At 44.7% G+C, this 26194-nt stretch overlaps 1 protein-coding gene and 1 long non-coding RNA gene across 5 annotated transcripts in view; both read right to left on the bottom strand.

Annotated features, from left to right (window-relative positions):
- Window positions 1–3312: 3312 nt before the first annotated feature.
- LOC128407310 (uncharacterized) lies at window positions 3313–6214 on the bottom strand. The gene is made up of 2 exons (XR_008328765.1): window positions 6133–6214; window positions 3313–6013 (listed from the first exon to the last, which is right to left on the bottom strand). It is a non-coding gene; the product is annotated as an uncharacterized LOC128407310 (long non-coding RNA).
- A 408-nt stretch (window positions 6215–6622) lies between these two features.
- Window positions 6623–26194, bottom strand: part of BAIAP2 (BAR/IMD domain containing adaptor protein 2) — a 135716-nt gene continuing 116144 nt past the window's right edge. Inside the window, exons 12-15 of one of the 4 annotated variants that reach the window (XM_053375514.1) lie at window positions 24831–24981; window positions 21409–21443; window positions 17335–17388; window positions 6623–10360 (exon numbers count right to left, since the gene is read on the bottom strand). In XM_053375514.1, the coding sequence (XP_053231489.1) occupies window positions 17361–17388; window positions 21409–21443; window positions 24831–24981 (214 nt within the window). In that variant the 3' untranslated portion in view covers window positions 6623–10360; window positions 17335–17360. Of the gene's footprint in view, window positions 10361–17334; window positions 17389–18699; window positions 20490–21408; window positions 21444–24830; window positions 24982–26194 lie in introns of those variants that run through there. The other 3 variants (XM_053375511.1, XM_053375512.1, XM_053375513.1) reach the window with 3 other exon arrangements.

Here is a 26194-nt window from a genome sequence, read left to right on the forward strand (position 1 = left end):
CCCTGGAAGCCAGAATATTGTCATGTGCATGGCATTCCTTGCTGGGAACTGTGCTTCCTTAGTCTTTGTGAGATCTGCTGTCCTTGCTGAAAGGGCTGCCAGGCATGGAAAGTTAGCCATGCTCTGTTCACAGCCTCCTTGTATGCAGAGGTCAAATACACATATTTAGTCCCTCTCCTACTGCAGACCAGCATATACACGATGCCTGCAGTTATCTCCTTGCTGTATAGTCCCTAAACACAAATGGATAGCCCTAGACTTTGGAAGTAGCAGTGCTCTTGTCCGGCTTTTCTTCACTAAAGTTTGCATTATGCCTGGGTAGGTGACAGAGATAGTATTGCTGTTGACTCAGTTCCCTCTCCATGTGGCAACCAGAAAACTGTTGCTCAAGCTTGTTCTCCTGGTCGGGGCTGCCAGACTTCATGGCATTCACCGCCAGGTATTTGTTGTTTGATCTTGCTCGAACAGCTGAATCTGTGATGCCACCCACACTTCTGGCTAGTGTGGCCAACTGGGAAGAGAACTCCGAAGGAAATCATGAACTGGAGGAGGAGCCAGCAAATAAGCAGTTCTAGCATTGATGCCTGGATATACCAGAGCAGGGGCAGCAGGTCTGACCCAGGAAGAACTGCAAAGACCACAGCACATTTTCTTTCCTGCCCAGTTTCATTTGGGTGCGGCAACTCATTTCCCCAGTGAGGTGTGCTCCATGCACACCAGCACATGCCTATTCCCAGGAGCCAGAGAGGACAGAGTGCAAGAGGGACTTCTGCAACTTCTGTTTTCTGCATTTTGCTTTGCTACATCAGCCACACACAAGTGCCACCTACGGACAAGAGCTACCCCTTCTTATTGAGCAGAATGAGGTACTGCTTCCAGTGGCTAAAAGGGGAAACCCAAAATGGGAACCTCAAGGCTGGGGAAAAGGGGCCCCTCTCCCACCCTGCAAAAAAGAAAGAGTGGTTTGTTAGCTGTTAACCTCTCCAACCAGAACATCGCAGCTTCAAGAATCCAAGTCTGGGCAAATCCTTCTGAATGAATGATTTCCAAAGTTGTAAAATGGCTTCTGTCCCATGGCTTTGGGCGGATATTTATGCAAGATGTCCAGCTGTCTCCATATCAGAACGACAGTGTTCCCAGTAAGTAGCATCCACTTTGGACATGGTCCATCCTGGCACGAGTGCAGCTGTGAGCAGCTGGTGGGATTGCCATAGGGGCTCAGTGGAACTCTCTCTCTTCCCCCTCGTTGCTGCATCAGAGCACACTAGCCATTAACTAGAACAGGAGGAATCCAGGGCACTTCACAGTCCAGGCATTTGCACTAGAATTTGCTTGACAATGCAACAGAATTCCAGGTTGGACCCTGTGTTAGAGAAGGAAGGTTTGATGCAGAAACAGAAGCGGCTTTTACCTCTTGTGCTGGGCAACAGCCAGACCTCTGCAGTTCACGTGCATCTTGGAGGGAAACAGGAGAAGAGCTCTATTAGGCTCTGTGGCAACCTCTCTGCGTGTGCACAGATGTGCAGAGGGATCATGCCCTTCCCAGTTGCTCTTCATTTGGGAATGGAAGGAAGACAACTGAGAACCATGTATAAGCGGTAGAGACACGAAGCCACTTGGGCGAAAGGGGGCAGAGTGTTCTTCTTGCCACACACTATGGCCAGGATTCCACTCTCTACCCAATAGTTACTTGGGCAAAAAAAGAGAGAAGCAGGGAATGCCATGAACACTAGTAATGTGCCCACAACTACTGATGGCCCAAGGGTTTTGGCCTCTGTGGTTCCAGTCAATTCATTGTGGGTATAATTTGAGGTGGACCACGCACAAATTGCTCCAGTATCTTACCACCACCTGCAAGCACTCCTGCTACAGTTTTACCAGCAGAGCTGGAAGCAACTAACTGCCACCTTGCAAGATGTGTGGGAAGAACAGAAGAACTGTCATTGGTTACCCCTTCATCTTAGTTTCTTTCTGGCTCAGGAATTCTCCGGAGCTGGAGCCAACTGCAAGTGGGCAAAGTGGAGAAAGCCTGCTTTCTTACAGTGCCAGCTGCTTTGGGTTGCGAAGCATACATTTCTAGCACCTGTGCCAAGATGTATTGGTGGCTAGGAGCCAGGCTGTGCTGTAGCCCACTGTGCTATTTGCACCATTATAAAGTTGGGTTTGCTATAAAGCCAGCACACTTGGGTTTCTGCATTTGGATTAGTGATGCTTCCGCACTATTGCGTTTATTCTGGGATGGCCATTCTTCGTCCACTCACTTTTTACAGGGCAGTCACATGACATTGCCATCCAATCATTCCCATCCCATCTTCTGCTTTTCACTATGCTTCTATGATTTTGTTCTGGGAGAATCTGATGTAAGAAGAAAGGGAACAGCAGCACAGGGTTAAGCCACCTTGGTGCTGCCCTTATGTTCCTTGCTCCCTCCTCCTCAGAGACCTGCTTTTGACACATGCAGTGGGGCTTCCAGCAACTGAACCCTATTGCTGTACCTCTTCAACTGGGGCACTCTTTCATTATTACCTTTTCAGCCGGTGCCATTTGAGCAGCGTACATTTAAAAACAACAACAAAGCGTTTGAATGCCTTTTAACATTAAAATAAAATATTTGAGCAACAGCGCTTCAGTGAAAAGAGCATTTTAGCCCAAATTTAAATGTTGGCGATAAAATTAAATACCGTTGAAGGGGTTCATTAGCTTCACTGTTAGCCGCCCACCCACATGGCTATGTTAAGCTCATTGTTGTGAACAGAACATGGCAGGATGTACATGCACACATAGAACACAGCACCAGCTGAATTGGGGGAAAGCCTGTTGCAGTTGTGCATGTAGCAAAAGGGTAATGACTGAGTAGCACTAATAGCCCACAGTCTGAAAGCACCCTTAGCTGTGCAGTCCTATCTATGCATGTCTACTCAGGGTAAGTCCCACTGAGTTCAGTAGGACTTACTCCCAGGTAAGTGTGTAAAGGATTGCTGCTTAGGAGTACATTATTTATCATGTTGCCTCTTATAGCATCAGGAATAATCAACATTTGTTTTTATTTAAACAGCTATCCTTCCATCCCTTGTGGCTTTTGAAGCCCCATCCATTCATACCACATGCATGGAAAGCAAGTAGGTTGTTGCCAAATGCAGGATTCTCCCTGGCACCATGGGCATGTGAGTTAAGTCTACTAACCATCCATCTGCGCTGGTGTGTCTTTTCAAATTGCCCTCGCCATACCCTGGTGAGTACAACCAGGGCTTTGTGTGTACTGCCATTCAGTGGAAAATGTTTTTTTGTTTTGTTTTGTTCTTAAGGCCACAGAATACAATACTTGCTGCAGAATGTGGTTTTGTAAGAACCTCTTCTTTCACTTGGAAAGAAAAGCAAGTTTCTAGCCATTATGATTGCAAGGATAAGCCTGAACAAACCTCAGAAGCTGGAGAGGCTACTGGTTCCCTGGTGAGGTTTAGTTGTTGTTGCTGCTGCCGCCACAGGGCTTCAATAACCCCTTTCCTTGCCATGAAAGGGCAGGGAAGCAGAATACAGGGACCATCAGGGAGATCTTGCAAATTCGCTTGATGTATGTAATATATAGCCTATGTAGCTTGTCATACACAGCCCTCTTTCTATCAGTTTAGGATGGAAGGTGAATGGTCCAGCTTACCATGAGGCTTGAGTTTCATTTTGGGCTTTATTGTGCTTCCCAACCTTATTGTTTCCTGGCCTCGGTTTTTCCCGTCTGTAAGTGTTATGGGAGGCCGGTCCCAGCAGGGCTAATAGTTGGCAAACCAGGCTTACTATGTAAGCTGTAGAGGCAGCTAAGGGTGACTCCCAGTGCTCCAAGCTACATTTGCTCTGAAGATCATCCACGGCCAATAGTGAGACAACACACACTTCTTACCATATTCCTACAAGGGCACCTTGCATTTTATTTATTTAAATTCCATTTAAATTGTTAAAAACACCTCTAAGCTGTTTACATAAAATACAAAATGTTATGTTAAAAGTTACGATCGGTAAAAGTCAGGAATAAGAAGAAAGCATTACCAGAAGTGGAGGGGAAGGGTACCATTTCCAGTGTTCGGGGTTTCTGTGCTTATGCCACTCTATAGGATCAGCAGCAGAATAAATCATGCAAAGTAAACGAATTGTGCAAATAGAGCAAAAATTTGCATGATTTAGATAGGATGCAGAATTTACCTTTTTTTATTTTAAAGCGTGTCGCGCATTGACTGCCTTATTGAGCAAGGAGGAGGGCATAGCAAGAGAGCTTCACCCAAGATGGTTGTAAAGCAGATTGAGCCTGCTCACGCTTTACACCAGTTTTCGTTGTCCAGCCTCCCCTTCCTCTGTGAGAAGCAGATGTGGCTCAGAACAGATTTTTTTTTACTATAAGCAAGCAGTGCTTAAGTGCCTACAGAACAAGCAGATGAGGCCATGAAACCTCTCTCCTTTTGCAGAAGTTGCCTACCACCAATGCTGGCTTTGGGTGGTGGAAATACTGCAAAACAGCATTTGCTCCAGAGCTGTGCAGCTTTTCATTTTCTAAACCCCTGAGACAGGTTAATCTAGACGCAATATCCAGAGCAAAAGTCAGTGGTGGGCATAAGATGACAAAACAACAACAAACCAATCCCTTTATCCACAGGGGTGCAATATGCCTCTTATGTAATGGGAAGAGTTGGCTTTCATTCCAACAGGGCTGAGTGCTGTTATTCTCCAACTGGGAGACATTTGGATTGGAGGAACAGCAGCCACGGGCAGAAATGGTACTCCTCCCAGCATTGAGGTACAAAACTCCAGGCGATTCCGCAAGGAAAGGTAGGCTTTATAGGCTGCTGAACACTACTGGCACCTCCAAGCAAGCACACTAGGCAGTGCTATTTGCATGGGCCCCTGTTTCACCTGATATACTCTGTATAATTACCCCACATTTCTTTCCATCGTAGGCAGCTGTCGGGCATGGCACGGGTGCAACTGGGCATACACACAGCTTGCGGTGGTGGTATCAACATGGGCTGTTTTTGAGTTGGGTTTCTATCCCTTACACTTGGGTTCCTTCCACATTCGGTGAAGTGGGAGAGTAGAAGATTCACAGGCACAATGAGTTCCATGGAGCGCAGCTTTGAGGATGGGAGTGTTGCTAAGTGGCTACAGCGCAGTTCGGCCTCCAAGCCGCGTTCCTTTTGGCACTGCATTTGAACAAGAAACGCTTAAGGGCGTGTGTGGTCTATAGCATCAAAATGCATTCAGCACCTGAGAGGCTGCATGAAGACAGAGCTAGAGAGCTATGTTTTGGATTGTGCTGGTTTTTGTTTTTTTAAAAAAGAAGAGAGAGGCTATTTACAGTGTATATTTTATTGATACGGGTCATAATTGCTGTATTTTTTATCAGTGCTGATTTCCATACAGCTCCCAGCATGTGTGTCAAATACCATTGGTCCAATAATAATAACACTAAAAATAAAACATTTTTAAAATAAGCCATCTTCTGCCTGCTCTCATCATAACATCTACTATGCGTTGAAGCCAGCATAATTTATTGGGGTTTCATAGGTTAAGCCAGAGGCTGTGATAGAAGGAGGGCAGATGAGCCTACCTTGCGACAGGCACTGCTCCTTTATCAGGAAGCAAACTCAGAGGTGCAGGAAAATCTGTACCTGCTGGATTTCTGACTCATGCTAAAGGCACAAAAATCCGGTGTTGTGCCAATACTCATGAGAGCGTCTGTTGGTCACTTTGTGTTCTAGACTTCTATACTGCTCTTGTGGATGGTGGCAAGCAAATTTAAAAACACCACTTTACAGCTGTAGTCAATCCCTACCTTAAGCCAGCAAGGGGGCTGTGTGAGTGTGAGTGAGCTCAGCAGCACATGGAGCCTTTTCAAATACTTCCTAGTGCCCTACCTGAACCTTACTTAGTAGCACAGGAGCATGGCTGGGAAGGTAGCAGAAAGGTTGAGGTATTGCTATTGTGGGCTTGTTTGTTTTTTTAAGCAGCATCTAGAGCAGCCTTTCTCAACCTGTGGGTCCCCAGATGTTGTTGAACTACAACTCCCATCACCCCTAGCTAGCAAGGCCAGAGCTCAGGGATGATGGGAGTTGTAGTCCAACAACATCTGGGGACCCACAGGTTGAGAACCAATGATCTAGAGCAAACTGGCGAAGTTTGCAGACCAAAGGCCACATGTGACACAACAAATATCCACAGCTTGCTTCCTAGGCAATGTGTACCCTCATTGCTTCTGCATCTTACAGAGCGCTAGTGGAAACACTTGAGTGGAGATAGTGGTTTCCTAATTAGTACAGGGGGCCTTTGGGGGCTTGTTATTGATTTGCTAGCGAGGAGCAGGCTAAACCACCAGATTCCTATCAGTTTTGTACCTAGGCCTGGCCTGTTGTTAATCTGATGTTGAGTACAACCTCTTGAAGCACTACTTTCATCTCATTCCCCAGTGGGTTTTTTTGGGGGGGGGAGAGAGGTTTGTATCCTTGTTATCTAGCTTATAGTATGAATTCTTCCAATACAAACAAGTCCTCCTCTTCCTTAATTTTGATTCATGAAATAAAGGGTCAAGGATAACGGGCACAGTGTTGAGGGGAGAGGTGTTTGAAGGAACGCCTCAGTCTCCTGCAGTTTAAATAAGTGTTTAATTTACAGAAATGCTAAATGCTTCACAAATGCAATTGGGTTAGTCTGTAGCAGCAAGCAAGGAAGGAAAGCAGTGCTGGGCCTCCTTTGAAGACCCAACTGCTGAGAAGCCACATAGCACATTTTACCTGGAGCATTAAATGGCTGCCACACTGCATTTCTGAAAGAGAGACAACTCCTGAGCACTAATCCCTAGGGCATGTGTGGCTACAACAGCAACGACCGGCATGCACAAGCCTTCAAGCTGGAGCAACAGAGAAGGGATATGGGGGCTTGCCAGCGGTAAGTATTCATGAAGTTCTCCTACGTAATCTTGTAGAGAGGTGCTTCCACTACCCTCTTCAGTGTTCCACATGGAGCTGAACAGTTTGGTAGCTTGTACCTTCTATTCGTTTTTGCTACGAGCCAGCTGCTGACTGCTGTATTTCCTTCTGTTCTGGGTGGCGGCGGTGGTTGCTGATGTAGACAGATAAATTTGATACCACAAGCAGCTGCTCAGTGTCCCTCTTCCAGCACGAAATGTTAGCAAGTCACCACTTCTGGATCGAAACAGGCTGATGTACGGTTGCTCCCTATTCTCAAAAACACATTAAACGTGCCCATCTCAAACACTGAGTTGCTGCATTTTAACTGGAGATTTACCGCCCTCCCTTTTGTCATGTAACACTAGTACTTTGTCCCTTAGGCACATAATGGTGTTCAAAGCCTTGAATTGACATGGTGTGTCTTTGCACAGAGGGTCAGAGGGCATGATAATATTATTAACCTAGGAAACCTCGAAGTCCAGGTGCCTTTATGCTGCCCGCATCTTGGTCACTTCTGCCAGAACTAGAGTGTAACATTACTCTGCAAACTGGGCTGCGCTCCTGCAACCATTACTACATTGGGATGGGATACTTTCTACCCTTGTTGCTGGCTTGAGACAAGTGTGAATAAAGAGCTAGAAATAAATAATAATAATAATAAATCTGGCAAGAGTCTCTTCATCTAAGTAGAATTTGACCTTTCTGCATAGTATGGCTCTGTGCCATTTCTCAAAATATAAAGCTCTGGCTGAGAAACCTCATCACACTCCTGTGGACAAAGCCCTGAGGTAATTATTAAGCGCAAGAGAGAAATATATTTCAGAGGGAGGAAGGTAATAGAAACAGGCAGGATACACTCAGGCACGCTGGCTGCAACACAGGACCTGCATGTTTACTCATAAGCAAGGAACTGCCTAGAATTGCAGCTGTCGGCCAAGGTCGGCATTTGCCAGATTATCTGTCCCAAACAGGAACAAACAATAATTGGTCTGTACTTAAAATACATTATCTCTGTACAAAAATAAAGGTGTAGAGACATGTATGGAAGCACATCATGAGCATTAGTAAAAATGCAAGCAATGATGCCTTTCCATGTAGAATACTAGTGAGATCTCAGCCCCTCTGAATGTGAGGCTGGCACTGCGGATGCATTTTATTTATTTTATTTTATTTATTTGTTTTAGACTCTAGACTCTGTGCCCTCACTTTATATTAATCATCAAACCTTCTCAATTTGCATGTGTGTTTTATCTGAGAACCAAACGACGCAAGGCAGCTCTGTGGTTCTTCAACTTGAATCCACATGTGGCTGCTCTCTTTCCCCTAATGCTTATTATTATTATTATTATTATTAATTAGGGCGTACTGGCAGCAGTTAAGGAGATGGCCCGCTTAACCCTTCTTTGGTAAATGTTTGCCTACTCAAACACACCAAGCTGCTTTCCCATGCATGGAGGAGAGAGATACAAAGCCCCTGGCTCATCTTCTCACCCAACTTCCAAGAGAAACTCCTGATAGTCCTGCCTTCCTTAGCAATCACATCACAACATGCATTTGCGTAGCTTGCCCCCAAATTACTTCTGACTGGGATTTTGAAGGAGGCGCCAAGGTGCCTGCAGTATCTCATGGTAGGTTTAGAGATGAGAGACAGCTGCCACTTCCCAGGATGGATGGCTGAATTACCTTTCATTAGAAGTCAGATTGCGGATGAACTCCAGCAAGAGGAAACTTGGCCAGAAATCATGAATGTGCATCAGAAGCCAATCCTGCGACCCCAAGAGTGATCTGCAAGTTGACTGCTGCTGTTAGGGGAGACAGTAGTACAGATCCCGCCTTTCCAGTTTGGAAGTGCACGCTAACATCACCTTGCTGGGATAGCCATGCAAAACTGAGTGTTGTGCATTGAAGCTTTAGGGAACTTTGGTCCCTCCAGCTCAACAGCATATGCAAAAGCTTCTTATGAATACATTCTAACATTCACATTGTAAGGCAGGAGCAGCTAGCCTGTGGTTCTCCAGGTATTTCTGGGCTAAAAGTCCCATAATCCCTGACCACTGACCATGATGGCTGGAGCTGAAGGGAGTCCAACAAACCTAGAGGGCCACAGCTTAGCCACCCCTGTTGTTAAGGCAAAGGCAAGGGCATCTTAGAAAGAAAAGCAGGCTATAAAGAGCAACAAAAAGAGGAACTCTGCAAGGTCCTGGTTCACTGCCCAAGAGTAATACTAATGGCATTGACCTGCAGTACCAAACTGGGGCCAGGCTGCCTAAGCTGGCTTCTTCCTGTGGCATGGACACTGAAACACTGCGCCAGGCAGTATGTGTAGAGAAGAATTCCACTGGAAGAGGAGTTCAGGGCAGAAAGAGGGGTGGGCAGGAGAGAGAGAGATAAGCTAGCTTTGTTAACTGTTAGGGTTCTCCCCCAGCCTAGCTAATTAGCAAGGAGTTCTAGTGAGAAGGGGGCTGGTGCTCACTGAAAAGCAACTCAAAAGGGCGTTTCCCTACTTGATGCACCATAGCCATGTGCACACAACATGAAAAATAACAATTTGACTATGATCAGGCACAGGATGACTACCTTGTGAAGTTCGACCTGCCTTTTACTTCATTCCATACTTGCAGCGATCTGGACTGGTCATGAAAATTAAAAGGGTAACTAGAGGGGAGAGCTTTTGGAGTCTGGTTGTGCTAAGTTTAAGGAGAGGGCTACCCAGTGAAAGCGCAGCACATGTCAAAATGAGCCAGTGAGTCTTCCATCTATATATTGCACTGCTCTGGCTGTAGAGCTGTGCAGTACAGACTTGCAGCTGCTAGCAGCCGCTGTCTGGTGACACCGGGCAGTGCTAAAGTTTTTATTGACAACCACTGAAGTCCAGAGGCTCAATTTATTCAAATCCACACGTTTGATTGTGCCAAGAGACCTCCACAAGAAATTAATTGAGAAATAAGATAATTGCAAAACGGAATGTCTCATCCTGCTCATACTAGCTTTCCTAGCTTATTATCACCCTTAGAAGGTTTCGAACGTAAGTCTATAACCGAACAGACTACATGGCCTAGTTCATAGTTCTAGCTCTCCATTCACAACAGAGACATCATGTACTCTTTGAGGTACTTATCACTCCAAAGGCCAAGGTATATCTTCTGTTCTAAAGACAAAAATAAAGAAAATGAGTGCACCAACTTCTGCTTCTCAAGCAGAAGGCGGAGATTCAGTCTAACTACAAAAATAAAGAGTTGTGGAAAGATAGACACGTGTGCTTTACAAGGACACCACAGAAATGCCACACAGGTGAAACTCAAAAAGGTGCGAGGTACCCGCCGTCGCCCAATATCCCTGGAGATCAGCTGATGAGAGGAGCGGAACGATCGTTCGTCACCGTTGGTTTGAGTTGGACATTGGCAAAAGGATTCCTGCAGAGAGAAAGCAAGGCTCAGCTTTAGTGGGAAGAACTTTAGGAATCAATTGGCCTACACCCAATGAGACAACAGGAAGAATGAGAGATGCAACAAGGACCACAAGGACGCCTGCACAGTGCACACTAGAAAACAGAGTTCCTGCTGCAAAATCAAGACAGTTTCAATTCAGACAAAAATCTTTTAACTGCTTGGAAGGTATCTTTGCTCTAGATGGCCAAATCTTAATGGCAAAGCATTTCAACATTGGCATTCAATATATTTAAAATTGGGAATGGAAATTGTCGTGAAAGCGATTAGGAACAAGGACACATGGATAGACACAGGTTTGTCTTGTGTAGAAAGCCACACACACACACACACACACACACACACACACACACACACTCTCTCACACCAGTGAGCACTTGCAACATCTCTAAAGTGAAAGCTCCCCTAAGTTGTGGCAGAAAAGATGTTTCGAGAGTTTTGGATATAAAAAGAGCCTGTCTGCTGGCCATCGCCACATCTTGCGCTAGAGAATTCCCTACTTTTAACTATGTGCTGGGTGAAGAAGTACATGATATGGTTGCTGTGGGGATTCCACACAAAAAGAATCCCTCTCCCAATGGTAAATCATTTTTGCCCGACTAGTAACATGCAAGAGTAATTACCACATGGACTGGGACCAAGGCATTGGGTCATTATACTCTTGGTTCACGTTCACAATATGTTTGCTTCAGCCAATGTGGTCATTACTCTTACATGTTGCAGCCCCAATTACTTCGTCGTTGGCATTTCCATGGCAATTGTAACAAGCTCTGGCAGGAAGAATGCAAACTGCCAACAGTCCATAGAACAGATACGGCCAAGAAAAATACGAGTCCCTTCAAGATTCACGCTGGTATTAAGAGTCCCAATGATTAAAATATTAAAAGAACACCAACCCCACCCCCACCCCCCCAAAAAGAATTGCTGGACTCTTCCACAACTGTTTCTAATGTTCAGGCATGAGTGCCAGTCCTCTTGTAGCCGATAAGGCACTATCCAAGAGATATCATCAAGCTTGGGGGAAGCTCAAACTATTTAGGGGGGAAATTGCTTAAGGTGGAAACATCCCAACGAGGACCAAGTATGCTCACTGATCACAAAAGGCTGGCAGTTGCTGTGGAGCAAACAGAAAACCACGTGGGGAGGGGGAATGGAACAGGCCACAGCTGACAAACTGGAACCCTGAACAGGAGTCCTCCCCCCGGCACCATTTCATTGCAAGTCCTGTTTGTTCTTCCACAAATCCAAGCCACCTGTAAACAGAATGGCCATTTTAATCACCGTATTTTTTGCGCTATAAGACGCACCAGACCACAAGACGCACCTAGTTTTTGGAGGAGGAAAACAAGAAAAAAAATATTCTGAATCTCAGAAGCCAGAACAGCAAGAGGGATCGCTGCGCAGTGAAAGCAGCGATCCCTCTTGCTGTTCTGGCTTCTGTGATAGCTGTGCAGCCTGCATTCGCTCCATAAGACGCACACACATTTCCCCTTTTCAGGAGGGAAAAAGTGAGTCTTATAGAGCAAAAAAATACGGTATGCCTTTTTGCAATTAAGGGGGCATGACTATCCATCACTCAGTTTGGGCAAGGTTAGGCGGCCTGCCGGCGTAGATCTGCCTGCAGACAGAAAGGTCTACACCCCTGTGATTGGGTTTCTTTTCACCGTCCAAACTGTAGTGGAGGAATTTGCTCCAGGACTGAATCACTGCTTTCTAGGTTCTCCCAAGCAACTGGACTATTTTCAGATCATGCTGCTCTTACTTCTCCCTCCGCACCCGTGCCTCCCTCCTGCAAGCAAAAAGTCACATTTTGTTGATATTTACGCCACACCCACGTTGCACAGCATTGCTTCCTCCAGAACATCTTGCATCTATTCGGGGCAAGCTGTTGCTCTCCAAATACTTGCTAACACTTAACTACTGTGAGCTTGCCACACTCTCAGGTGCATGCTGCTCCACCACAGAAAAATCTAGAGCCTGACTTAAGGTCGCCGGGTGGGTGTGAGGGAGGCCTTTCCAGCCAATAGCCAACTGCATTCCTGAACTATCTTGGCACAGAGAGATCTGAGGGGGCGTTGCTTCAGCTGCTCACCAACAGGCAACAATTTGCGGAGCATGGCTCTGCAGCATGGAAATGGTGCTTGAAATTTCTCCAAACTGGCTCGGTGTTGAGCCAGGAAGAACAAATTTCAGATCCTGCAGCCTTCCCTCTGAAGACGGCAGTCTTTAAGACATAACATCCCATGTAAGACGTTGGCAGCACACAACATTCACACACAAAAACGATCAACTCCCTTTTATCGAAGTCATGCCTTTTTGCTCCAGAGTTCGTGCGGTGTCTTCTTGTCCCTCCCCATCCAGTGTGGTCTCAACATACAGGCAGGTGGAATACGCTTGAAATTGAGTGCTTATTTACACTTGACATTTCTGTGTTGCTGCTTGGGATTGAAGGGCTGTTTCTCGCAGTTTTAGGTGATGGAGCATTGTTGGAAATCACTCCCCAGACCTGAGCGGGGAGCCATTAATACATAGCTTCCCACTTCCAAGAAAATCAATGGCACTGCCAAACTGCCCTCGGGTGATTCCTCGTAGGGGAGGTAAATAAAATTAATCCATGCTGCTACCACTGTTGCAAGGGTCTGAGAAACAAAGACGCACGCTCGTTTTGTCTTAACACTTACCATATTTAGCCGAGAGCAGTTTTATGGCTTAAGAAGAACCGCTCTCCTTTGCCATAGAAATATGAAATACCATTTCTACACGGTTAAGGTTACAACTGCAGGGCGAAAAAGGCTGACTGAAAGCGATTATTGCTGAACAGATCAAGTTATTGCCACAGGTTGAAAGGAAACAGGTGGCACACAAACTGGCCAGGTGTTAAGATCACATTGCCTGCTATCTCTAAAGGAGAAATAAAGCAAAATACAGACTGGTGCTTATTATAATAGGCAGGCAATTTCTTCAAGGAACCATTCTTTTGCCTAGTTCTGTTGGTGAATTTTGAATCGCCAGTGCCTGTATTTGTCTAATTTTTATATCTCTCTCACACCCAGCCCTCTGTTGTTGTCACAACTGTCCTAAAGAGGCAGCCCGTATTTTTGTGCAATTAATTCCCCACGGTATTACTGCACTGTAAACATACAGGTAGATACAACACCAATGTACATTATATTCCAGGTCCAGAATGCGTCAAGGCAAAGGGTGGAACATCTGGCCCTCCAGATGTTGTTAAACTACAACTCCCATCATGCCTGACTACTGGCCATGGTGCCTGGAGGCAACAGGAGTCCAGAGTCCAGCAACATCTGGGTTAGCCACCCCTTCCCAATATATATATAGGCAGAATTCTCCTTCACAAAAACCTATTGGGTTATGAACCATTTCTACCTTGAATGCATTTACATTCCTTTGAGCTTCAAAGTTTACAATGCTCAGTGACAGTCATGTCCATGTTGCAGGCAAAAGTCAGAATGCTGCAACTTCTGCGAAGGCCACGTTTGAAGGCTAGCACTAGGCCCTAGCTTGCCATCAGACTTAAAAACACACAGTTCCCTCTTCTTCCCAATGTTAAGAGTGCTCTGAGGGATATGTCATTGTCACAATGGTAGGGTGAACTCTCCCAAGGGTTTGGGGACACAGACATTTGGCAAGTATGAACGCTCAAATTAGGGCAACCAAACCAGGTCAGCTTTGAACCACCTGTTAAATGAGATGCAAGATAAAATTCAGCTTTTTGCAAAGTCTCTCACAGTAGACAGAAAGTGTCTTGCATCAAAGGAGCAAGTGGGAGAAAGGGAAGATTATGAAGAAAAAGAAGGCCTTAAGCACCAATGTGTGATGCGCAATTCCCACAAAAAAGAGCTGAGAGTCCCCACAGCATGCACAAAACCAATATATAAAATTTGAGATACCAGCATTGCAAGCTGGCTCACGTACAGCTGACTCAAGGAGAACACGCTGAGAAAAGACAGGAACCCGTCCTATTTTATGGAGAACTAATTGCCTTGTGGTTTAAAATTTAAGGCATGCTTTAAAAATTAACAAGTATTTTGCTTTTTAAAAGAGAGGACTGAGCAATGGTTTAATAAAGGGGGAATTGGCATATATGGCAATGGCTTAATCTTATCTAGAATTACAAACTGGTAGGCAATATTGTGGGTGGTGCTGTGGTCTAAACCACTCAGACTCTTGGGCTTGCCAGTCAGAAGGTTGGCAGTTATAATCCCCGCGACGGGGTGAGCTCCAGTTGCTCGGTCCCTGCTCCTGCCAACCTAGCAGTTTGAAAGCACGTCAAAGTGCAAGTAGATAAATAGCTACTGCTCCAGCGGGAAGGTAAACGGCGTTTCTGTGCGATGCTCTGGTTCGCCAGAAGCGGCTTAGTCATGCTGGCCACATGACCCAGAAGCTGTACGCTGGCTCCCTCGGCCAATAAAGCAAGATGAGCGCCGCAACCCCAGAGTCGTCCATGTCTGGACCTAACAGTCAGGGGTCCCTTTACCTTTTAGCCAATATTGCACCAGGGGTTTAAACTCATGCTTGACCAACACTTCTTAGAAAGGCCTTGGACAGAGAAATGAGCTTTGTTTCCCAAAGAGATAATAATAGTGACCTTTTTCAATGTTATTGTCCAAATGAATGAGGAGTGTAAAATAATGTTATCCACTCACAGCACCAGATTATTGATAAATAATAATGGTAACAGATGGTCTTGCCCTAACAGAATATTCTCAAGAGTATATTCTGGAGATACCGTTAGCACAACATCAAGATTAGGTTTTGATGCTCACACAGCAAAACACCAGTTTAGGGCACTTGTGAATCTCAATAAAGGCAACTGCAGTTCCAAACAGGAATCTAATGGCTTTAGCGACTTCCACAAGTTTCTAGTGTATGGGAAGACCTAGAAACCAGAATCACTGAAGAGAGAAGGCATTTCTTAGGAAGGGCTGGATTAAGACCTTTTGAGGCTCTAAGTACTTAAAAGATTTTGGTGCCCCCACATATATCTAATTCAAAATATAAACAATAATAAAAACATAGTTTTATTATAATGGTTCCACAGGTATTTTGATAGAGCAAGACTTGTTGTCTATTGCTCCAGGGCATTGGGTTAAAATCAAATGGTTAGAAATTAAGAGGAAAAACAGATTTTGGCTAATCATTAGAAGAAACTTGCTAACAGCAGAAGCTGTTCAATAGAACAGATTGTATTGTTGAAGGTATTTAACCAGAGACGCTGTAACTGAACCCTGCATTGCAGATCTTGAACGCAGCAGAGTTTATACTGAACGACCTCATGGGTCCCTTCCAGTTCAATGATTTTGAATCCTGTCATCACACCTTAGTACAAAAAGCTAAGGCAGCAGCTCCAAACCCCAGTCCAAAAAGGAGAGAGGGGGAAACTAGGCACCCTAATGCCTGTATGGATAGAAGTGCCACACCTTCTTCCGGAGCAAAGCACCTCTTTGCAGCCAGAGCTGATTATTTAAAAAGGTCTGCTCAGTTCACAGCAGCAAAGATTAATTATCCTATTTTTAAAGCACAGGCAATTAATATTCCCAACTTAATTAATGCAGAGGCTAAGATCATTTTTCTCCCAGGGGATGCTAAAATAGATTCTTGAAGCTGAAAGGAACTTAAACAGGAGGAGAAAGTATTGAAGATTGTTCACACTGTGACTCATCAAAGAATAGTTAACTATTTTTGTAATGGCAAACGAGAAAAGGAGGAGTAAGCTCCAAGAGCCTGATAGAAGCAGCATAGAGACTTTTTGAGTTTCTGAGGTTCAGTGCAGAGTTGGGGTGGCAGGGAGAGCAGAAACTAAATCTATTTTATCACCACCATACTTCTTCCCTGGCTTTGAGATTACTTCCTTTGTTCCACTCTGTTGGATCAACATACCTGGCTTGGCTAATGTAACCTGGATCAACATGTTCAACAACACAGGACTTGAATTCTAGTGCGGAGTATAAACCCAAGTGTATATACATATATTGGTGTAGGAATCACAGGGCAAAAACAAAGAGATCACTGAAAACATGAGCAGCTGTGCAGAAAACATTACTTAATTCTTTGTCAGTATATCCTTACATGCATGGGGACCCTCTGTGCATACAGGATATACCAAATGATTTCAAGTGTTGGGACAGCAACTCAATATTCATCTCCATACACACATTTCCCAGCATGCACATGGAGTTGCTGTAACCCTTAAGTCAATGGAAAGACATTGCTGGTGCAGGGCTCTTTTTGTTCATGAATGTCCATACCCTCCACTTTAGGACTGGATCACCTGTGTTCCAGGACAGAGCCCTGGAAGGAAGACAGGAAACCAAACAGGAACAAACAAGGAGGGGTCCATCACATTAAAGGGGTAAGAAAGCCAGTGGCCCCGAGGTCCAGTGAATTTAGCAGATTATCACTACGGCTGTGCAAAAAGCTTCCTAATAATAAGCTAGAAACCAGATAGAGACCCCAGAGCTGCCCAGATTTAGATGTACCCAATGAAAAATTCAACCCTAGGAGTGATGTAGCAGAAAAGAAAAGGGTGGGGAGGATTGAGCATGGAGGTTTGGGGTAGGCATTATGCTAGGAGTTGTGCGGACATAGGAGTGGATCACAGAAAGGGAAGCACTGCTCCAAAGGTCAGAGGAGGAAAGGGAATCCAGCTTCCGTCAGCCAGAAAAAGGCAAAGAAACTTCAACCAGTGGACCGAGTGGCAAGCGAGTGAGTCAAGCTCTGAACTGACTGATCATCGGTGGAGAACAGAATTCACCAATAGTGCTGTTTAGCAGCGGTAATTTTTTCCATCCCTCCATCCCCATATTCTGGTTCCACCCTTCACCAGCACTTTAAAAAAGTCTGTCCAGAGTGCTCTTAGGAATGAGGTGGGAGCAAAGGGAAAGGAGTTGGCATGTGGGGGAAAAAAATGATGAACTTACAACTATACACAGTCAGGGGACACCTCTCAAAACCTGGCCACTTCAACATCTGAGCTGTAATGGGAAAATGGAAAAATAGAGAGGCTGTTTGTACTTTGCACACATGCACACTCCATAAACAATTGGGGAGGAATCAGTTATTTAGAGCAGGAGCTGATGATGCCCCTTCGACGCGCAACATTCAGGTGGGAGGGGTTTCCTCTGAGCAAGCTGCATTTGTTACTGCACTATACTACTTATGGCTAATGAATGGCAATTAAAAGGACTAACTGTAGGGAAGAGAAATTGAGGCCCTGGGTCTTTTCTAGACTGGGCTAAAATGAAATGGCCATGACGACTCCTTGGAATATAGGCTTAAACGTCATCCTCCAAAAACATCCCACACTCTATTTCCTCTTCTATAAAATTCGCAGAACAGTCGCCCTTTACTTGGGTCCTTATAACTTTCAAGACTCGTGAGGCGTTTGGGAAAGGAGTGACAAATCACAACAAAGATCACATGGTGATAATTGTACAGAGCCTCTTCATGCTGAAACCTTCAGGCAGCCAAGCAACTGTGTGATAATTTCGATCGTCACATGGATATAACATGGCCGTGGGAAGAAAAGCAACTGCTTGCTCCAGCTTTGTCTCATATAGTCACAGGGAGAGGCTGAGCTTACTGCACCCTTAACTATCCTCACAATTCTGTATGGTAGTGACCAGCTGTTAGTGAAGCTAGGCTACTTGCTCACTAGACTAAAGTAGTTGCTATGCAGTGATACGATAAGAAGCTGCTGTGATGAAAACAACCAACTGCAGGGACAAAAACTGGTCAAACAAACAAACAAACAAACAAACCCTGACAATTCAGTTGAACAGGTTATTCCGTATGATGCTGGGTAAAACCCCTATTAGTGAGGGTTTAAGCTCTCCCATGATAAATCCCTGACAAATATCCCGTTTAATATTCTGCCAGCTGACCCGTGTGGTTTGTTGGAAAGAATTTTCTGCTGGATTTAGGAGATCAGCGTTAAAAGCTCAGGTCCAGCGCAGATGCCCCACTTGTCCCTTTGAGCAAGTTGCTCTCTCGGCCTCAGCATTCCATCTGCAATACTGGAATGATTACGGTTTGATCCTTAGGACTGTTGAAAAGGTTACTGGGAAAGCAGCTATTAAAAGCACTCAATGCATTCAAGAGATCACAGTTGGACAAGGATGAAGCAGGAAAGAGGACGAAAGATTGGTGAAGACAGGATGGGATCTTTCAGCATCCTAGAGGTGCAGAAAATACCTGCAACACTCACTGTTGACTGCAAGGCTTGTTCATGACAAAGACAATTTAAAAAAAAAAAACCTGAAGAAAATCACCCAAGCCCAACTCGATGAAGGAAATCAAACTTTTATTCAAACATCTCGGTACAGGGCACATTTCTCTTCGACTATTTGTCATCATTATTATTATTTATTACTCTTTGCTTTTATTTATTTTTTAAAAAAAACAACACAGAACTTTCCCCCCCATCACTTTTACAATCCTTAACACAACTTTTGTGTATTATTATTTTTTTGCTTTGTTGTTTTCTACATTGATTCTTTTACTACAGAATACCCTGGATGTAAAAAGTCTTTTTGAGCAAAGTTATGACAACAATGGAAGGAGGTTCTTATTACATATGCCCCAAGTCTATTATAGAAAACAAATAAAACTTTTACTATGTGTGTAGAGATAGATCTTTTATATATATACATATAGTCAAGATAATATTGCCAGCAGCCTCCAATACAGATAAAATATTTTGCTCTGAGTTTCATTTTGTCTGTCTTATTTATTTATTTTTAATCACATTGGGGTCATAGGAATACAGCTTTACACTGTAGACTTTGCAACAGGAACTGAAAGTGTTGAAAGTCTTTAACAGGGGGGCCACGTTCACAGAGTTCAGTGATTGAAGAAGCAATACCAGTAGCCATTAACTCCAATCCTACCCGGTTTGCCTCTGAAGTTAATCAAGAATACACAAAGAAGATTGACAGCGTTTTAGGAAATGAAGCAATTGAACTTTGCCCGAAATCACCAAAAGTTCAAAACCCCGCCCCCAAAACACATGTGATTCTTTCCATCCAGCCCCCTCCCCTCTGCGCAAAAGGGGGATGCGGGGAGGACCGCCCCTTCACTTTCATAAAGAAAAAGTCTTTGGACTGATTTGGAAAGCTGCATAATTGGACAAAATATTCCTTCCCTCCCACACCCCACACCCTGAAATCCCAACTTGGCTCCACTACCCCAGAGTGCTAACCATGAGGTAACAATACCTTCCTACAAAAAATATATATATATTATATGTATATATAAAACAAACCCCTTTTAAAAAGGAATACTGGGTTGGTGCTCAGTTCAATTGGTTGGATCAGGTTAACAGTCCAATCCTCACTGAGAAACCAGCCTCTGCTCCAGCCAGCCTCCTTATAAACCTTTCTGTGCACATTCCCCCTTTTTTTGACAGAAAAAACTGGCATCATGGTAAAGTTCAAAGAAAGATATCTGAAATAACAGTACGTACACCATAGGCCATGCATATTTGTTCTTGGATATATCTTATCTATAACTATCCATCTAGATAGATAGCTAGATAAAGATATTTCTTTTTTTTTCTTTTTTAAGGAAAAAAAATATCCATGTATTTTGCTATTAATGTGCAGCTCACATTAAAGCCTTTGAAAAGGGGTTGTGGACTATCTTTATATATATATATATATTTTAAAAAAACCATTTACAAAGTACAAAGAGAGAGAATGAGAAAGAGAGAGATGCAGGATTTCCATCGAGTTAAATGTAAACTGCATTGAGGCGGCGGCGGCAGCTGCTGCTGCGAAATCTAACAATTCCCGTTTTAATGTTTTCTACTCGGAAGGGTGTTTTTGCTTTTGCAAGTGGCAGGGAGTGTGGAGAGGGTTGCAGCACCGTGGGTTCCTTAACGATCACAATAGAAATCCGGGGTGGGGAAGAAGAGCGACTTTTTTTAAAAAAAAAAGAGGGTAGTTGGGAGGAAATTGTGCAGAAGAAAAAGAAAAGAAATAAAGAGAAGAGAAGCAGAAAACTCTTCCAAGCAGCAGCTGCCATTTCTAGTCAAGGTTCCTTCTCTCACACTGTTGATACCAAAGTGCCACTGCCGCTGTGGAATAGAAAGAAAAAGGACAGGATACTGCCAAACCGCACTTGCACCACGAAAGGAAAAAGCATCCGATGGACAAGAACCAAAGCAGCAACACATCTCGAGTGCCATGCGGTATCCCCTTTGGCCTAGAAGCTTGCGGGGGGCCGGGGGAAGAGACCACTAAAAGGCGAAAGATACTATTAGGCTGCCCCACTGCGCTTTTGAAGTTTGCTGCAGGCTCAACGTGCATCTATACCCTGCTGCCCGCTGCCATGTGCTTAACAACTAAAAAAATATGGAGAATTTGAAAGCTCGCTCACTATTCTGTGACATTTTGATTGGACCTAATAAAAAGTATTGCTTTATCATGGGTTTTGAAGTCTCTGCTTCCTATAATAAATAGCTTTTTTGAAAGCTTTCTGCTGTAAGTGAACTCTTTTTACATGCCTGATATTTCACAGTCCAGAAAGATATTACCAGTGCTGTCTTGTCCCCCAATACTGTCTGTCCTCTCATGTGGCTGCTCCCTACCAACTAAGACTGAGAAAAACCAGTTTAACTCTGGTTTGCAAGGAATGCTTGGAATTCACGAAGAGGGGGAAAAGCAGGGCAGGCAGCAATTGAGTTCACTGCTGCTTCAACAAACCATAGTTGTCTAGACAGGAGACGACCTGGTATCCATGCACATGCTGGGTTCCAGGCAGAAGAAGGGATAAAATAAATGTAAATACATCAAAACCTAAACTCCTTGTATCCTGCACTTAAAGGCAGGTGGCTGTTAAGCCCTGGAAATTGCTGTTTTCAGAGTGCGCCAAATGATTGTGCCTGCTCGGGGAAATGGTTGTATGCAATCCAGGGATACTGCTGTCTCCCTTGTGTGTTTGTCTCTGTGTGTTTTTATGTATCTACGATGGGTTCAAAAGTCCAAGCCTCTTACCTGCTTGAGGGTCTTGCTCCATAGTCATCCAGTCCCTGTGGATGAGAACAAAAAGAAAGCAAGGGTGTCAGTCAGCAGAAGAAACCACATTTGCCAAAATACAGCAATGGAAGAAAAATAAAAGCAACACTGACAATCAATGGTTTTCTGGCGCAGAGTCAAAATCTTTGGGTCTCAGGAAGGATTTAGCTACCAAAGCCATAGAGTGAATGGTAAGGGGTTACGTCCCTTTCACCATAATATGACTTTGGGCAGCAAAAACTGTAGAAGGAGAAGGATAAAAACTGAGCTCTAACATTTCAGCTTTGACTTGGGACAGAAGAGGTCTCTTAACTTTTAGTTGCAGTGCAGGCTGCTGCTGCTGCTGGGCTGTTGCAAAAACACCCTGTGGAAAAAGCAGGTTGGTGGCATTGCAATGTCTGGTGGAAGCAAGCACAGGACTCTGCATAGTCTCATCTCTTTTGAGGATTGTCTTCAAAAGAAAATGCCAAAGCGATGGCTTCCAAGCATCAGCGAGATGGATGAAACAAAAGCAGCAGCACACAGAGAAATGCAGCCTGCCTCTTTCATCCCCATGCTCCGATGGGTACATATAAAGAAAACGACGGACACTTATTTTTCCTGCTCGAATGGGTCCCAGGAGAAGTCAAATCACAAGCCTGGATGTGATGCACTTCAAAGTCCCATCAACATTTAAGGGGGAAATTGTGAGCTTGGAGAGCTCCAGCAGGCATGTGTGTGCCTTACATTTTGAAGACACCCAGCCCTGCTCAAATCCTGCGGGCTTTGCTTGCCAAATGCAGGACTATGAATGTTCCCTGGAAAACTACAGTCACTTCCTCCTTCTCCTTACTTACTATTCTGGACAAAAATATCAAGGTTCCCACCAGGCAGCAATTTTCAGCTGCTCAGGGCTGACGGTCTGTAGCATAAATGCTGGGGCAACACTCAATCAGGTTTAAACTCCATGCTTAGCTCTTAACCCAAGCCAAGTCTCACTAAGGGTCATTAGCCATAGAACCTATTGGCAGTAATAACTAACAAACCTTCATCTATCTGCAATTGGGCTGGGATTGTGGGAAGGGAGGCTTCCAAGTCAAAGCCTCAGAACCAGTCATTTAAGAAACCAAACAATTTTCCTGTTCCGGAAAAATAACAAAACTACCATTATTTTGTAATTTAATCTTATCACAGTTATGCTCAGTTAAAACTTGCAGTTTTGTCGGTTCCACTGCCCTAGCTTCTTCTGTAACCAAAATACTGCTGTTTTGTCCCAGCTATAAATATCTTTAGACAGCAATAATCGTCCCCGATTATCTGCCTTTGATTTAATATTTGTATTCTGCTTTACTAACAACAAAGTTGAGCTCAAAGCAGCTCAGAACAATAGTACACCTTTTGCAAAATACTGGCTTCAGCAGCAAACGTTTTCCAACTAGTGAGCCTCCTTTTGCTTTCCAGTCACCTTGGTTGATTTTATCTGCATCCTTCCATCCATCCCCTCAACCTTTTTACTTAACAACTAGTCTTATTTGGTTGAGTCAAGTCTGCCAGGCTCACTTGTGCCAGGGGGAACAGATGAAGTTGTTGGAACTCACATCAGCCCCAGTCCACATGGCCAAAGTTTGGCAATCAAGCTCCTTCTGAAGGGCACCACAATGGCTCAAGAAGAGTCAAGAAGACTAGATTCAACCAAACAGCAGCACAGCTGCTCAACTAGTCAATTGGAGGACACCATGTTAGCTACCTGTTCTCTATGATTTGAAAACCTGAAAGGGGGGAAAAATAAGCTTTGTTGACGGGTGAGCAACCCATTTCTAGCAGTAGACACTCATAGAACGGCCACATGTTACCAGTTGGGTATTTGCGTTGCTGTTTTACTGCCACTCTTTGTGCCTCACCCATCGATAATTTCCCAGTGGGTTCATTTATTCTCCATAGTTTCTGTTTGTGCTTCTCCTTCTGATTCATTCCACTTCCCCAAAAATGCATTCTTTTGGAAGAATGTGGATGGGAAGGAGAGAGGGGGCAGGATTACCCAGGTTGGGTAAGCCACAAAGACGCAACAGGCAGAAAACAGGCCCCAGAAACCCCAATGGAAACATTGCGTTCTTGGGACTTACGGCTGTTGACCTAGGATAAGGCTGGTAGGAGGCAGGTAGCAGTTGGCAGAGGCCATTGGAATATTCATTAATTGCACAACCGTAGGGCATAACGTACTCCTACAAATAATGAACATAAGCACCTGTTGGCAAGTTAAGCCTCACCTGCTCGTAAAAAGACCTAGGTTAGAAAACAGACACTTGGAGAATGTTCACTTCAGCAGTGCCTCAACCAGGACGCCTTTTAGCAAAACGACCTCCCATCCACCCAAGGCGCAGACGCAGCTCTGTGCTTTGGGCCCAGCTCTGCTGCTGCTGCTTGGCTACAGAAAACAAGGGCAACTTCATTTTCTGCAGGTGCGGCACATGCAAGAAACTAGAGTCTGCCATAAAGAGAGCCTAGGTTTAGCTGCTGCATCGAGAGAGAGTGGCTTGACTGCCTCCCAGCATTCTACTCTGGAGAAGTCTCCAAATACTTTATAGGCAACAGGAAACGTGGGGGTGGGGAGAAACCCAAGTGAATATATCCCGAAAGGTTGGGGGAAGGGCTTGGATATCTTGTTGCATACAGCCCAGTGAACATTCCACAAAATGCAAATAATTCACACCCCCAGTAAAATCCATCCACAATTACTCCTCTGTCCCCACTGGGAGGAAAAAACCTAAACAGATATTGCTAGTGCTGCTCAGTTAAAACCACCCTGGCATATAGCTGCTTTCAGCTTTATTGCCTAGGTGAGGCAGGTTAGTTCTCCCAACCACAGACCCACACATCTTGCAGGTTCTCTCTCAGTTTTGGAACCCTCTCGTGCATGGAACTTCTAGCCAGCCAGTGGAACAGGGTGGGGAGCCTTTGGGCCCTCCAGATGTTGCTGGACTCCAGCTCCCAGCAGTCACAGCAGAGCCAGGAACAATGGGAGTTGTAGTCCGCCAACATCTGCATCCCGGGTCTAGACAGAAGCTGCAAGCTCTTTGCTCAGAGCTGTGAAGTAGAAAAGCAACTTTTAACACTCACAGCCTAATTTCAGTTAGGCTGTTCCCACCATCCATGACCTCTGCTCCCTCTACCTAGGGATGATGGGAGTTGTAGTCCAAGAACAGTTGGAGACCCACGTTTGGGGAAACCCTGCTCTAGATGTAACAATAAACTTTCTTTGAAAAAAAGAAAAGCAGCAGTTTGACACCAGGAAAATAAAATGCAGCTGCCGCTGCCAAAAGCAGAACTTTCAGGCTCTGAAAATTCAAATTTGCTGCAGGCAGTTAAGGCAGGTTTCATCCACCAACAGACAGCGCCTCTCCCCTCCCAGTAAGGTTCCTCACCTGGGCAAAAGCAGGCACTGCCACACTGTACGGCCTCTGTTTGAAGGTGTTGACGTTCTGTGACTGGAAAGCTCGGGAAGACATGCTGTAATCTGGAGGGGGGATGTCATCTTTGTCCAGCAGGTTCCCTGTGCTACTGCTTTTCCCTTGGCTGAAGAAATAGATAAAATTTGCTTAGCAAACGTAGGAAAATTGGCTTTCTATGTTTTTATCACTTCTCATTTTTTTATGTAAGCTGGCTTGAGTCCCGTCAGAGGAAAAGGCGGGATATAAATAAATGGATGGCAACGATTACAACAACAACATTTCCTACTTCACAGAATTTTTGCTAGGAGTACTTTCCTAGCACTTAAGCCACCAACTTGCCCTCTTCATGCCCGTCTTACCTGAGGATGGCCAGAGAAGCCAATTACTAACATATCTAACTGCCATTAAGTCCACTGCCTGAGGAAATGAGTTATTTTGTGCTCCTGGCCTGTCACCAGCTATGATACTGGATTTGATCTGGGGTGAGGGGAGAAGAGGACTTCAAGGGAGGGCAAGGCAGCCACAACTGAAATTGGCAAGGGAGGGAGATAAATCCATCAAGTTCCCTCCTGGAAATTTTCCAACTGTCAGCTGACTTGAGGGAAGAATTGTGTGACAGGAGCCACCTTGTCCCTCTTGGCCTGGATATTGTTCCCTGCTCTGCTCCCAAATATGACCAGCGCGGGGGGGGGGGGAGCAAAAGCTGCTTCCAGGGAGGGACTGCTCTTTATCAAGGGCAAGACAGTGAGAACTGCCACTGTCATTTGATTAGGATATAGGCCTCCCTCTCTCTGTCTTCTAGACCACCAGAAATTGCATAGACAGAACAGTGTGAGTGCACTAAAGGAATCGTGCTTGAGCTTGTTTTAACCCTCCTCCCTGCCATTCATTTTTCCTCTAGTGTCGTGCGTTTCGAGACTGCAAACCCAGGAGCAGGGACCAGCTTCGTATTGACTTCTGTAAGCTTCTCTGTGAGCTTTCTTCTTTTTTTTTTACCAAAGGGTGGGGTATAGAAACATCTTAAATAAAACAAGTAAGTAAATCATCTGAATGCTTTCACTGAAATGACCCCTTCCTCACTTTCAACTGAGGAATCAATGCTGACTTACAAGCCCAGCAAATCTCTCTCTCTCTCTAGATGCCATAGCAGATTTTTCTTCATTCTTTCAAGGAATCGTTTCCCCCACACCCAGGCCTGGGTTCTTCCAATTTTAGTCATCCGTGCCCATTGTGTTTATCACTAACAAAACATTGCGATAGGAGTCGTTCCATCAAAAGTATATTTGCTTTGGGCTGTTCCTTCTCTCTCTCTCTCTCTCTCTCTCTCTCTCTCTCTC

The sequence above is a fragment of the Podarcis raffonei genome, chromosome 2 (genome assembly GCF_027172205.1).
Source record: "Podarcis raffonei isolate rPodRaf1 chromosome 2, rPodRaf1.pri, whole genome shotgun sequence".
NCBI classification, from domain to species: Eukaryota; Metazoa; Chordata; class Lepidosauria; order Squamata; family Lacertidae; genus Podarcis; species Podarcis raffonei.